Here is a 13514-nt window from a genome sequence, read left to right as displayed (position 1 = left end):
TTTAGGGTTTCTGGTCCTGGACATTATTTGTTTTGGGGAGCAATCCATCCTGAGTATCCCCCAAAAAGAGGTAAAGAGGAGAATCCAAGATAGCAAAGGATCTAGAGCTCCTACCTCTGCGGTACAGGGCTGAAATAGGCCCTCAAGTCTTCATGCACACCGGGTGGAAGTCCCTGGATTTGCAGCTGTTGGTGAGGAGGGAGGGAACAGTTTCTGCCAGCTGGAGGGACACTAGGGCAGGGGTTATCCTCTTCTGCCAAGAAGGGCACTCGGGTGTCTTGGCAGAAGGCAGAGGGCTGCCCCGATCTGTGTGTACATTTTCAGAAGCATTTGACTCTGGACCAAATGCTCTCAGCTGTGCTAAAGCTGGGGCGATGGATGGGAAATGCTTATTGGCCAGGCTGACTAGAAGCTCTGACAGAGGGTGCTGGGGCTCAGCCAGGAGCTTCCCTGAAGCTGGCAAGTTTAGCTTTCTGTCATGGTCAGAGGGAGTGTGTCAAAATTCCAATTCTCAGTGCCCTCCAGAAGCTATGATTGCCCATCTATTTTAACGTTTCTGCTTGTTGGAATTTCCAAAAGGGAATGAGTGGTGATGCTGCAGAGCCTCTAACCTCGCTCAAAGAACGAGCACAACAGCTCAGCAGGAGTCACCGCTCTTCCTACCAGTACAGTGATGGGCTCCTAACCAAATGGGGGCCAAGAAGACACTATTTCATTCAACCTTGGACTTAGCCACAATTTATCAATTCATGCTGCCTTGTTGGCTCCTCCGACCCATGTCTACCTATCAAGAAAGCACAGGCACTCGGGCACAGCAGGAAAACCAGTCACCACTTTGATCGTTTACTTGCCTGGCACAGACTTACTTCCACAGGAAGGGAGCCTGATTGGCTATGTATCACTGCTTTCCCTCATTCAAAGGAAGGGTCACTTCAGTTACGCCTTGGAGTTGCACCTAAAAAGGGAGAGTTCTGAGCACTGAAAGTAAGAGAACTGGATAGCTTGAGCTATCCATAAATAGCTCTCCATAAATATTCAGATTGGGAGGATGCCATTGCTTAAGGCAGGTCTCAATATTTTTTTTTTTTTTTTTTTAGATTTTATTATTTATTTGACAGACAGAGATCACAAGTAGGCAGAGAGGCAGGCAGAGAGAGAGAGGAGGAAGCAGGCTCCCCACGGAGCAGAGAGCCCGATGTGGGTTCGATCCCAGGACCCTGGGATCATGACCTGAGCCGAAGGCAGAGGCTTTAACCCACTGAGCCACCGAGGCGCCCCAGGTCTCAAGATCTTAGAGCCGAAAGGGACCTACTAGATTATATGGCCCACCCGCCTCGCCTCTTCCAGGAGGATAATATCATTTCCCCCAGTTTCAGAAGAGGTCAGTAAGGCTGTGAAAATTCTCCCGAGGTCACACAGCTAGTAGGTGGGGTTTTACTAAGAGGACCAGGTCTCCTGGTTCTTTGTACCATGTTCTTTTTACCGTGACTTTCCCCCTAAGTATTCCATATTATTTTTAAAAATGTAATTCGGGGACACCTGGGTGGCTCAGTCAGTTAAGTGTCTGCCTCCAGCTCAGGCCTTGATCCCACGGTCCCGGAATCGAGTCCCGCATCGGGCTCCTGCTTCTCCTTCTGCCTGCCGTTCCCCCTACTTGTTGCTCTCTTTCTCTCTTGCTTGCTCTTTGAAAAATAAATAAAATCTAAAAAAAAAAACAAAGCAAAGCAAAACAAAAACACATAATTCAGGGGCACCTGGGTGGCTTAGCCAGTTAAGTGTCCGACTCCTACTCTCAGCTCAGGTCTTGATCTTATAGTCATGAGTTCAAGTCCTTCCCAGTGTGAATCCTACTTAAAAATAAACAAACAAACAAGCAAATAAATACATAAGTCATTGCATGCATAACCAAAAGTTGTTTAATTTGCATATCTTTGTAAGGTTTTTCATATATATATATGAACAAATCATGAAAATATTCAGAAACAATGTTCCATTTTAAAAAGATGGTCCTACTTTACTTACTACTGCCAGGACATTGTTCAGGCCTCCACCATCCTGTGTGGACTATTAGCAGCCCGTTGGCTAGAGCCTTTGATGAGACTGACATTAAGGCAGGTCTCAAGATGTGTTTACGCTTTAAAGTTTACAACTATCTCTGCTATGCTTGGTTGATGAGACAAATGCAAGTGTACTTTATTTAGACTTGGAGAATGAGATTTCTTCACTTACAGAGAAAATAGGTACTACTCTAAAATTTGCCATAGCCGGGACCAGACGGGGCTCTCCAGTGGCTCACACTTCTCCCGTTCCTGACCAGCCTTCAGAGAGACTGGAGATTCCCAAAGGACAGAGCAAAGGTCCCGGGGTAACACAGACAGTCCCAGTGTGGATCTGTACTTCCAAGCCCCTGAGACTCTGGGTCATGTCCAAGGTAGGAAGTTGCAATGTAGGAGCAGTCCCAGGAGCCAGTAAGACAGGAAGTAGCCCAGAATGCATCGTGTGACTAGAGAACAGGTTTTCCAGTTGTATAAAAGTCCCATGATGGAATTTCTGGGGACCATTTGTCCTGGTAGGGAATCCCCTACACGGGGCTTCCAAGGCACGGTCTCTAGGGATCTCAGCAGTGGCTCCTGATTATGAAGCAAATAAGCTGGAAACCAGTACACGAGAGGAGTGGAGGAACCTAGAAACCTGGTGAGAACCTGGAAATCATAAGAGGGGGGAAAACCCACACATTTATTGGACTATCACTGCTTCACACTGGACTAGCCCGGGGCTTCCCCGCTGCTGGGTCAACTATAGCCCCATGACTAGAACGGTATTGTTCTGGAAAAGGGATTCAGCAGAACTTAGGATCTGCCTTATAAAGAGCTGTGTGTGACACCAGCCAGGTGACCTCAATGCTACAAATAAGCAGAGCCACAGACTAATTACCACAGTCATCGGCCAATCAATACTAAAACCTACGAGGTCCAATTTTAGCCTAGGGCCTGGACTCTAACCACTAGGCTGTGACATGGGGCTTTGGGAACCTGAAGGGGTTCCCTCATGCCCTGGGGTTGGCAGAACAGAAGGAAAGGGGGCAGGGCATCCTGCGGTTCAACATTTTCCGTCCTAGGGGAGTTCAGAGCCAAGTCTCCACATGGCCTCCCTCATCTAAGCTGGAAACTCCAAGCTGTGCTGGCACTCGCTCTACCAGTTAATCCAGCTACAAACACAGAATGCCACTTTCTGTTTCCCCTGTGCCTCTTATCCACACAGCCCAGAGAACTTTACAAACAGCCAATGTGCCCCTCCAACAGGCAGAAGCTGTTAGGGAGCGGCTGGCATGGAGGACTACGACTTCCTCAGGGTTATGTGGGAACCGGGGCCACAGCCAGGAATAAAAAAATGGAAAGTATCAAAGGCTTCCCACCCTTCTATTGCCCTCTCCCACCCCGAACATGACACAAGGGATCTCCTCGAAAGACTGAGCACCTGCCAGGGCTGAGAGTACCTTAAGTCAACACCCAAGGAGGCACTGGGCGTAACCCGCGCAGTCGGGGAAGGTCCCGCGCTCTCCTCTGCGCTGTCACTTCAGGTCCTTGTCGCATCTCTGCACGCACCCCTCATTTGCCCAGAATACTCTTCCTCTGCTTCTTAAATGCAATTCTTTCCTACTCTTTAGGACCCAGTCGAGGGTGTCCTCCTCGACTCCTTCCGTCTATGAGCTACTTTTTCTTCTGTGTTTCCACAATCCTTTACCTCAAAACAGCAACTCTTCTTCCATTCCACTGAACTAGAATTTTATCTGTGAGTGTCTGTCTCCCCATTTCTACCATGAGACCCGCGACGGCAGCAATCCTGCCTCACTCATGTTCCATTCCTCAGTGGTCTCACCCAGGGTCTGGACAAAGAAAACCCCCTAATAGCTGGCAAATGAATAAATTAGGCACAGGTCACTCAAATGGGAAGAAGCGAGCAGTCTTCCTTGACCCTGGCCCGGGGGTCTTGCCTGTATTCCCACCCTGACCCTGGCCAGGAACCCCGCTCACCTGAACGTGCATGCAGAGACCACCAAACAGCGCCAGCGCCGTGGCATGGACCAGGTACACAAACACCCGAGGGCCGAGGAATCCGCGGTCGGGTTTCTCTGGGGTCTTACTGTGCTTGCTCCTCTGCATCCCCAGCGTAACGCAGAGCCAAGGGTGGGTGGTCACATATGTCCATGTTGCCCCGGCAACCAGGATAGCCATTGGTGTGGCCAGAAGGAAATTGGGCACCTGCTTGAGCTCATAGTATCTCAAAAAGCCAACATTCCAGTAGATATCCTGGATATAGCTATATATTAGGGGCAGTTCCCAGGAGCACCAAGGTGGCTCATTTCCCTCCACAGTCCGGTAGCCTTTGTCCATGGCTAACTGCCGTAAGGGCTCCGGGATGGGGCGGACTGAGCCTGACAGACAGAACTGGGTATAGCCATAATACTGAAAGAGAGCAAAGGGAAGGCCAAGCGCGAACACAGACAGGAATACAGAGCCCATTAGTTTCAAGAGTGGTCTCAGAGGATTCAGCACCATGGGAGAGGACAGAAAGCCTTGGCACTGAGAATACACGAGGAAGCCAATGTTGACCAGCCCGTTGGAGCGTACACCAGTGGCAAGGGCAAAGAGGAAGCCACTAGTCCAGCTTCGGCCCCTTTCCAGCTGTCCCATGGCACTGAACGTCAGGAGGGCAAACAAAGCTTCTGAGTAACCAGCTGCCAGGAAGACATTGGCGGGGCTGAGGCAGAAGAGTAGGGCTCCATAAAAGGCCTGGCAGGGACAGCGCAAAACGAGACAGCCCAGGTCGTGAAGTGCGACAGCGGCCAGCACGGAGAACAAGGAATTGAGCAGCGCTACTGAGATTAACAGGCGACTTCGTAGGTTCAGCAATGGCCACAGGGGCCTCAGTAGTTCAGCTCCCACCAAGAGAGCCAGGGGGAAGCCAGGGAAGAAGGCGAAGTTGTGCTCATAGAGATAGCCACGCTCAGCAATGAACAGGAAGTGTTCAGCATCCCAGTGAGACAGGCCACCCAGAAGACCTTCGACGATTTGGTCCACAGAGCCTGAAGGGGTGAGGCGAGGAGGAGAGAAGGCTTCTGCATGGTGATCGGGGATGATGGCATTGAAGAGAGCCTGTGGGATGAAGGAGAACTAGGATTTCAGTTGAGCAAGTGAAGGAAAGAATTACCATATCATAAAATGAGGAAGAACAGACTTGCTGGAGGACAATCAGGAGTTCAGTTCTAGACTAGCGAAGTTTGAGCTACACATTCCAGGGCAGAGGTCAACGAGGCAGACACAGGAGTCTGACAGTCAGGAGAGCGATCAGGGCTGGAGACATAAATTCAGATGTCCTAAGTGCACAGAAGGTATTTAAAGGCGTGGGACTGAATAAGATCACCTGGGGAGGAAGGAAGCAGGGCTAGAGAAAAGAGATCTGAGGATTGGGCCCTGAATGTGTCAACGTTTAGAGGCCTGAAGGAGAGTGAGGATCCAGAATGAAGATAAAGAAGGAAAACCAGGAGAGCAGGGTGTCTTAGAACCAAGTGAAGCAAGGTTGTGATCAATTCTGTTAAATGTTGCTAATAGGTCAAGGAAGATGGGGACTGGGGCGCCTGGGTGGCTCAGTAGGTTAAGCCTCTGCCTTAGACTCAGGTCATGATCTCAGGGTCCTAAGATCCTGCTCAGTAGGGAGCCTGCTCCTTCCTCTCTGCCTGCCTCTCTATTTGTGATCGCTCTCTGTGTCAAATAAATAAATAAAATCTTAAAAAAAAAAAAGGAAGATGGGGACTGAAAAGTGACCGCTGGATTTAGAAATGTGTAGGTCACTAGTTAAGTTTGACAAAAGCTGTTTCAGTGGAGTGGAGAATAGAGAAGACTGCCGAGACTGGGCTCAGCAGAGAAGGGGAGAAGGAAAGCAGATAACTATCTGGACGAGTTTGGCTGCAAATGGGGTAGTAGGTGAATGACGACGGGAGAGAGAAGCATTTGTGAATGGGGATAATCCGGTGGAAAGGACACCATTAAGTATGCAGGGGCGAGGGAAGAATTGCTGGAGCAGGCACAAGGCAGGTAGGAACTGCTACACAGGCGGAGGAGCAAGGCTCAGGGAGGACAGCAGGGCTTGGCCTGCTTCAGCAGCAAAGGCACACGGGTGCCATGCATGGGATGAATATGGGGGGAGCACACACAAGGTCAATTCTGATTACATCTATTTTTCTGAGTTTTCGCTCAGGGAAGCAAACTGGGGAAAAGGTGTTAGGGACTTGAATTAAAAGATAAACATGTAGGGCACCTGGGTGGCTCAGTGGGTTAAAGCCTCTGCTTTCAGCTCGGGTCATGACCCCAGGGTCCTGGGATCAAGCCCCATATCGGGGCTCTCTGCTCAGCGGGGAGCCTGCTTCCTCCTCTCTCTCTGCCTGCCTCTCTGCCTACTTGTGATCTCCGTCTGTCAAATAAATAAATAAATCTTTAAAAAAAAAAAAAGATAAACATGTAAAGTAAGTCCTCTGTGACCCCTAGTTCTCCAAATAGGCTGTGCACTGGAATCATCCAGGGAGTTTCAAAAATACTGATGTCTGGATGGCTGGGTCCCTCCCCTAGGGTTAATGATTTAACTGGTATGGGATACAGACTGGGCATTGAGTTTTTTTGGTTTTTTGTGTTTTGTTTTTTAAGCTCCCCCAAGTGACTCTGATGTGCAGAACGATTTGAGCGAATGGCAAGGTGAATGGGCCAGGGAAATACACTAAGATCGCCAGGTAGCACTAAAGACTCATGTTGGCCAAAGATCTTGAAGAGAAAGCGACTAGTCAATACAGCTGTGTGTTTCTCTCTGGGCATGATGCAGAAGTAGAGAGAGAACGAAACTGAACTGTGCCTGGGCCTCTGTCTTGTGACTAAGCCGGGGAGAAGGGAGCGCGCGAGTTGTGCCTGTGTGCCTGGTGGATCATGGAATCTAGCTGGGTAAGAAGGGGTTCGGAAGCCAGAAGGTAAATGAGGCACAATGAAACAGTGGTAGAATCAGTGGACTGTAAGTCCTAAGGGGGTGGAAGAGCCGTTAGAACTGGGGTACTTAGAGGGAGTGAGCTGGAAAGATAGGAGATAGTGGTTAGTCCTATCAGCTTTATTAATATTGAGACCACCAAGAAATTAACAGGAGTGCTGGAAAGCGCAACAGTGAATCAGGAGCTTAAACCTTCAAGGAATGAAGAGGAATGAGCTGTCACTAACAGAGACGACAGCAAGAGTGAAGGGTAACTGGGGTGAACATCTGATGGCATGAGCATTAAAGCTGGAAGGGGGATGGGGGAGAGAGGGGGATAATGAAATAGCATTATTGTTAAAGGTCTTTTTGCATCATCAGATTGTCAGCTACTCAAAGGATAAGAGACTGTGACTTTTCCTTCCCACCACCTAGCACAGTTCTTGGAACAGAGCACACACTTAATACGATCTGTGGTAGAATGAGAGGAGAGAACAGGAGACATACGCATTTCCAAATCACTATCTGAATTAGGCTTGCTTCCCTATCCCAGATGCCAGTTCCCCAGGCCCCCCCAGGGGCCTGGTAATCCCTCATCTGATACTGTTCAAAGCCATCATTGGGTCAGTTTTCCCAGCCCCACAACTGCGATATAACTCCATTCTTAAGACTTTCTCTTTTTGGTCAGTTTCTTTATCAGGCCACTTTAAACAGTGAAAACGAATGGGACAGGAGTGACAGTCACAGATAACAGCCCTAGTCTCCAAGCTGAAGCTACTTTTAACTAAACCTGGGGCCCCGTAGAGGCTGCTAGGCGTCATAGTGCAGGAAGGGAGAAAGGAGGTTTCCAGAAAGGAGGAGAACCCTGAGAAAATGGCATCTGTGGAAAAAGCACACATAATTATGCTAATATAACACCACTAGATTGCTGACAGACTTTCAACAACAACACATACTGAGCACATACTAAGCACTGGGCACTGTGCTAGGCACCAGACAGAATTCATATATATGCAAAAATTGGTCAAAATATGTATCAAGAGGAGCCTTGGAGGGGAAAGGAAGTTGCAAAAGTGCAAATGCATTCTGAGGGTTGTGGTGGGTGAGGCACCTGGGGGAAGAGCTGGGGACATTGCTGACTAACTGAATACACACAGATGGTCCCAGGACAGTGCCTCTCAACTGACTGACACTGTGCTCAGTTTCCTGGTAAGGGGACCCAGGCCGATGCCTTGGGCTGTCGTGCCTTAAAGGCATCTCTGGTTACAGAACCTCATGGCTCATTGGAAAGACCACTAGCTCAGGACTTAGGAAGGCTGGGGTCTGATTCTGGCCCTTCTCTAACTTGCTGTGCAACTTTATGGAAGCTACTGAATCTTTCTGGGCCTCTGTTTCTTCGCGTGTAAAGCAAAGGATTAACAGACCATTTCTGGGGTGCCTGGCTGGCTCACTTGGCAGAGCATGCAACTCTTGATCTTGGAGTCATAAGTTCGAGCTCCACGTTGGGCATGGAGTTTACTTTTAAAATTAAATAAATTAAATCTTTAAAAAAAGAAAACAGAGACCATTTCTAAGAGTCCTGCCCACCTTTCGGTTATCAGGTGTAGGTATCTGTGGTTTCAACCACATGGAAGGACACACCTGGGAGGCAGAAAGAATGTGGGGATGATTCTTAGTGCCTAGCCCAGTCATGTGGCAACAGCAAGTTCAGGACAAAAGATCAGAGACTGACCTGCAGCACCAGAGACAGGACACGGCAGCTGACTGCAAACCTCAGCACCTCTTTCCTGGACGGGTCCAGGGGCCACATCCTCTCACCACCGGGAACTCAGGGGTGTTGCTGCTCGGACTGAGCTCCCGCAGGCTTCTAAACTCCAAAACCCAAAGAGGAAACGTCACACATGGGCCGAAAGTAAATTACTGTTATTTTTTTTTTCCACAAAAGTAAATTCTTGAAAGTATTCTTCACAGAAGATTCCCCCTTCAGCATTACATGGCAAACTTAATTGCCCAACTGTCCGGTCCAGATGAGGGAGAAGCATCTTGAAGGCAGACGGGACCTCTTGGGTGTCACTTTGAAGCACTGTATTTCAGGAAAATTCTAGACAGATAGGCATGAAATTAGTAGCTAGGCTCACAGAAAATGTTGGGTACCCCTGTGCAGGAATTAAAGACCTGGGTTCAAATCCTGACTTTGTTACTTGCAAGTTCTAATTCAGACCTTCTGAGCCTCAGGTCTTTAGGTATAAAATGGGATCAGACTGTTGTTGGTTTTTTGTTTTTTGTTTTTTTCCCCAGACTATTTTCTCTCACAAAATTGTCATGATGGTGAAGGGGATGAAAGTGTGAAGAAGTACCACCAAATCCATGTTGTGGTTGCTATTTTTTGGTGTGTGCCCTTTCCCTCTTGCCCAGAATAATAAACTAGATCCCAAACCAGAGTCCCAAAAGTGGGGCACAGGACTCAACTGGAAGACCATAATGACTACACACTGTAGCCTGGCTCTCTTATGTGTGTTCAGCTGGTCTGTTAAATTAAGTGGAGAAGGAAAAGAAAACCACCACTCAGCAGGGCTTCAGCCAGCTCACATTGCTAAAACAAACTGAGGGGGGAAGACAGTCGACTACTAGGGATGCAGAAAACTGTTATTTCCCCATCTCTTTGTTGGAATGGCAGCAATGTACAAACAACTGCGAAGCCACTCTGAGGCAAGGAATGAACTTCGAGGCTTTTTTTTTTTTAAACACAACTCCTTGGGCTAAAGGAAGTAGCAATGGCTCCTACCGAACATTCCAACACTAGTTTGGGAAATCAGAAGTGGGGGCCAGAGCACCAAAGGCAGCTCACTGATGATTTGGGGTGAACTATCCCTAAAGGAAGAAACATTTCAACTGGGAAATTAACAGCGAGGGTTGGAAGACTTTTCTTTCTTATCTGAGTAGTATCTATCAAATCTTTAGCTATTATTCGTTTCTGGAATTCTCTGATGCTCACTAGACTATATGATATGCTCTCATTGCACTCTGTTTCGTCGTCTTTACTGCTGTGATTTACTTATGTGGCTCGGGAGGGCAGGGGCTTTGTCATGCTCCCAATTACACCCGCTGGGTCCGGCATTACACACAGGCATTTCAAGCCTCCGTTTCTCACTGAGTGGAAGTGGCAAGAACAAGATACGGCATCACCAGTTCACTGGCTCGGGATATAAAATCACTGCTTTAAGTATTCTTCCCGCTACATCTCACGTCTTAGTTAAGACCTAAGTCACAGGAAAACAGTTTCTCCACCAAGGGCGCAAGACTGGCCAATAGCAACAGTACACTTTTCTCAGCACAAGGGGGCGCCTGCTGCTCACACCATTACTAGGCGGCCTGGAGGAAGGGAGGGGCCGTCATGGCCACAAGGGTTTACTCATCAAAATTCAGTTCAAAGGCAAGCTTTTGAAAACCCCAGAGAGCGGCGGTAGTTTGTGAATCCATGCAGCATTTCCAGCATCTGACTCGCGGAATCGAGAGGAATTGTAGAAATCAGTACGGCCAGCTTCACATGGCCGCTGATTCCCCATCCCAGGGTGAATTCACTTTTTTCTTTCCTTCACTTCCCACCCACATGCAGAAGAAAAGTTGGGGACAGAAAAGCACTTAACCCACCTCTGCCTCTTCACCAGGCTTCCATTCTTCCTTTCCTCTCTCCAGAGTCAAGCTCTAGCCCCAACGACCACAGGCTTCTTGTAACCTACCCTTGCTTATAGGTAAACCAAATTAAAACAAAATAAAGCCAATGAGTTGTCCCTCTGGGCTAGTTGAAGACCTCGCTTCCCAACAACCCCTTTACAAAATCACAAACTCTTGAATTGGCAGGACGCTTAGGAGCAACTAGTTTTACTCTATTTTCCTGGGAGATAAATATGCCCAGAGTGGTGACTAATAAAAATCTCCACGGTTTAGACCCTGTGAGGCCAGTATAATTACCATCGCCGTTTTATGGATGTGGAAACTGAGGCTCATTGGGGTCATGTGACACACCCTGGGCTATATTTAAAGCGAATATTTCCTTTATCCCTTCTGGAACCTCATGATCTTCCCACCGGCCCTCAACCAGGCCAAAGGGGATGTGCTCTTTCAGAGCCATGGTAACAACCCAGGACTCCCAACTCCGAGCCCAATACTTATCCAAAGACAGCGCATGCTCTTACTGGGTATGCTTAGGGAAGGGAGGGCCCTAGCTCAGACTCCGGAGAAGCCTGAATTGCAGCCCTGGACTCATGGGAGTAGGACAGCGTCCGCTGTACAGTAGGGAAGTCTCCGTGACCCAGGGTCCTCGGGACCAGAGGCATCACTGGCTGTCGCGAGCCAGGGGCCGCCTTCTGCCAGCCCCAGCCAGGTCCGAAGACCATCCTAACCCTTTCCTTTCGGACACAGTCCCAGGCGGGTGGTGGGAACCATCTCTCCCCAAAGGGGCCACGGTTCGGGGACACTCCCGAGGGGGCCGGTGAGGCCCGGCCAGAGCCGGCCTACGGCCGGAAGGCAGGGGAGGGCGGGAGGCTGTAAAGGAAGTGGCGGCATCGGGAGGCCGCTATGGCGGAGGGGCGGGCTCCCCGCTTCTCGGCGACCTCCGCCTCATTTCCCTCGGCCTCCGCTTGACAACTTCCCTCCCCCCCGAAAACTCCAAGGCTCCCAAGCTGGCGCCGGGTCCGTAGCCCCGGCCCATCTCGACCTCCCAGGCGGGGCCCGAACCTCAGCTCCTTCATCCGGGACCCCGAGCGGCCTGCGCCTGCGCACCAGCTCCGCCAAGGCGGCCCCGCCCCCCTCCTGCCCGGTCTCGGAGCTGCCCCGCCCCCCTCCGCGGCGGCCATCTTGACTCCGGGCGCGCGGGGCGGGGACGCCTTAGCCCCAAGAGTCTGTGCCCTCCGCCGTGGCACCTTCCCGCCTTGGTGACACCTGAAGAGTTCCCGCCGGCGCTTCGCGCGCCTCAGGTCCCCTCCCTAGCCTTCAGTTAGTCCGTCCGTGCTACTGTGGCAGAGTCGGCGTTCTCGCCCGGTTGCAGCCCACAAACATCCACTGAGTTCCCGACGTGTTTGTGCGGAGGAGGCTCTTGGGGCCTCTGCACGGAAGCCAGAGCCGCACTTTCCCTGCTGTCAGGCGTCAACCGCTCAGCACAGGGCCTGGCGCACAATAGATGGTCTCTGAATAGAAAGAGGAGCCTTGGGGTTTCTGTGGCCAGCAGTGGCACCCTGCGTCCGGTGTGAGGAAAGTGGGGGGATCCCCCTGCCTTCCCCTTCCTCAAGATAACGGGGACCTAATTCGATCCTCAGCCCCACCTCAGGTGCTAATGAGGACGGTGCCGAGAACGCCCCCCAGGGCTCTTCCTCAAACAGTTGTCCTGGTAGGAAGTGGGGCCAAAAAAGAAGAAGCAACGCCCAAGAAGCCAACTCAACAAAAAAGGCTGTTAGGGAGGAGCGGCCAGTGGGTACCCCTGTAACGGAAACTGTTAGAACAACTTTGCACCCTCCTTCAAGGAAACAGATAATAAATCCTTCTCCGTTGGTGGATTTCTCGTTTCTCAGGATTCCAAAGCCTTCTGTGGTTTCAGTTATCGGTTGTCTAAACGGAGCTGGGGTCTGCGTTTGCCTCTGGCCACCGACCTGGCGAGGGAGGGGTTTATCTTCTGCCACAGCTATTAGTGTGGGTGGGAACAAAGGGATGGTTGCTATCTCTCCAGGCAAGGAAAACTGGCCTCCATCAGTTCTGTGGGGGCCAGGAAAGGCACTTTTTGATTCTAACTCATTTCAGACTCTGACATCCAAGCCGGCCTAAGATACTGTTGTGTGTGAGGTGGATACAGAAGAAATCACATGTCAGTCCTGAGTTGAAGAAGGGAAAAAAATGGAGAAGACTCTTCCGCAGTTTTTTTCACTGACACACACTTGTTCTCTGCTCCAAAGGCCTGTCAGTGAATCGGCAAGGCTGTGGTGCACACTCGTGACTGGGGCCTGAGGTTGTGGCTTGAATCTCTAGAACTCCATGAGGCTCCCAGCAGTACTCTGTTTGCAAGACAAAACCAAGCAATGAACTGTACTCGCTTTGTGAATTCACAAGGGAAAAAGACAGGCATTCTTAAGGGTTTCTCCATCCACACCAAATTCCCTCAAAAATCTGTCTGTAAAAAAGGACAGGGGTCTCTTGTGACAAGTCAGAATGTTTTCTAACAGCTCAACTGTCACCCTTTAAGAGGTAGAACTTTGTCCAGATCTTCAGCTCTACTTTCCAGCAATTTCTCCTTCCTTTCCTTCTCTGCTACCCCTCCCCTCCCTTCCTCTCTGTTTCCTGTTTTATTTTCTGGCTCTTGCTCTGACAGGAAAACAAGAAAGCTGAACCTTGTGCTCTCAAAGCCCTGGCTTGTCAGAATGGAGGAAGACTAGGTGGGATGGGAGGGGATTCTAGAAGGCAACTCTCTCCAGTCTGCTTTTGGAGTCTGCAGCTAAAATGGAGCCTGCATCCATCTA

At 49.9% G+C, this 13514-nt stretch overlaps 1 protein-coding gene across 4 annotated transcripts; it reads right to left on the bottom strand.

Annotated features, from left to right (window-relative positions):
- Positions 1-1898: 1898 nt before the first annotated feature.
- On the bottom strand, positions 1899-12557 carry PIGV (phosphatidylinositol glycan anchor biosynthesis class V). Of its 4 annotated transcripts, none has more exons than XM_004741095.3 (5): positions 12330-12557; positions 10660-10753; positions 8741-8875; positions 4035-5156; positions 1899-2702 (listed from the first exon to the last, which is right to left on the bottom strand). In XM_004741095.3, exons 3-5 carry the CDS (start codon positions 8816-8818, stop codon positions 2421-2423), a joined length of 1482 nt encoding a protein of 493 aa, XP_004741152.1. In that variant the 5' UTR covers positions 8819-8875; positions 10660-10753; positions 12330-12557; the 3' UTR covers positions 1899-2420. The 4 variants fall into 4 exon arrangements, with proteins under 4 accessions (XP_004741152.1, XP_044919948.1, XP_004741151.1 ...); XM_045064013.1 differs by lacking the exon at positions 12330-12557 and adding an exon at positions 11950-12307; XM_004741094.3 differs by lacking the exon at positions 12330-12557 and adding an exon at positions 11746-11913.
- Between the last annotated feature and the right edge of the window lie 957 nt (positions 12558-13514).

This window comes from Mustela putorius, unplaced genomic scaffold (assembly GCF_011764305.1).
Source record: "Mustela putorius furo isolate JIRA1106 unplaced genomic scaffold, ASM1176430v1.1 tig00003853_pilon_pilon_pilon, whole genome shotgun sequence".
Lineage (NCBI taxonomy): Eukaryota > Metazoa > Chordata > Mammalia > Carnivora > Mustelidae > Mustela > Mustela putorius.
The sequence above is the reverse complement of the archived record's forward strand: the minus strand, read 5'-3'. Positions and strand labels throughout refer to the sequence as shown.

What these genes read in the sequence shown, in the direction of transcription:
- PIGV (XM_004741095.3), bottom strand. Translation starts at nt 8,818, where the DNA reads ATGTGGCCCCTGGACCCGTCCAGGAAAGAGGTGCTGAGGTTTGCAGTC. An exon ending in TCCTGTCTCTGGTGCTGCAG is followed by an intron (nt 5,157 to 8,740) that starts GTCAGTCTCTGA and finishes TTCATCCCACAG; the next exon opens with GCTCTCTTCAATGCCATCAT. An exon ending in GTCTCTGCATGCACGTTCAG is followed by an intron (nt 2,703 to 4,034) that starts GTGAGCGGGGTT and finishes TATGATTTCCAG; the next exon opens with GTTCTCACCAGGTTTCTAGG.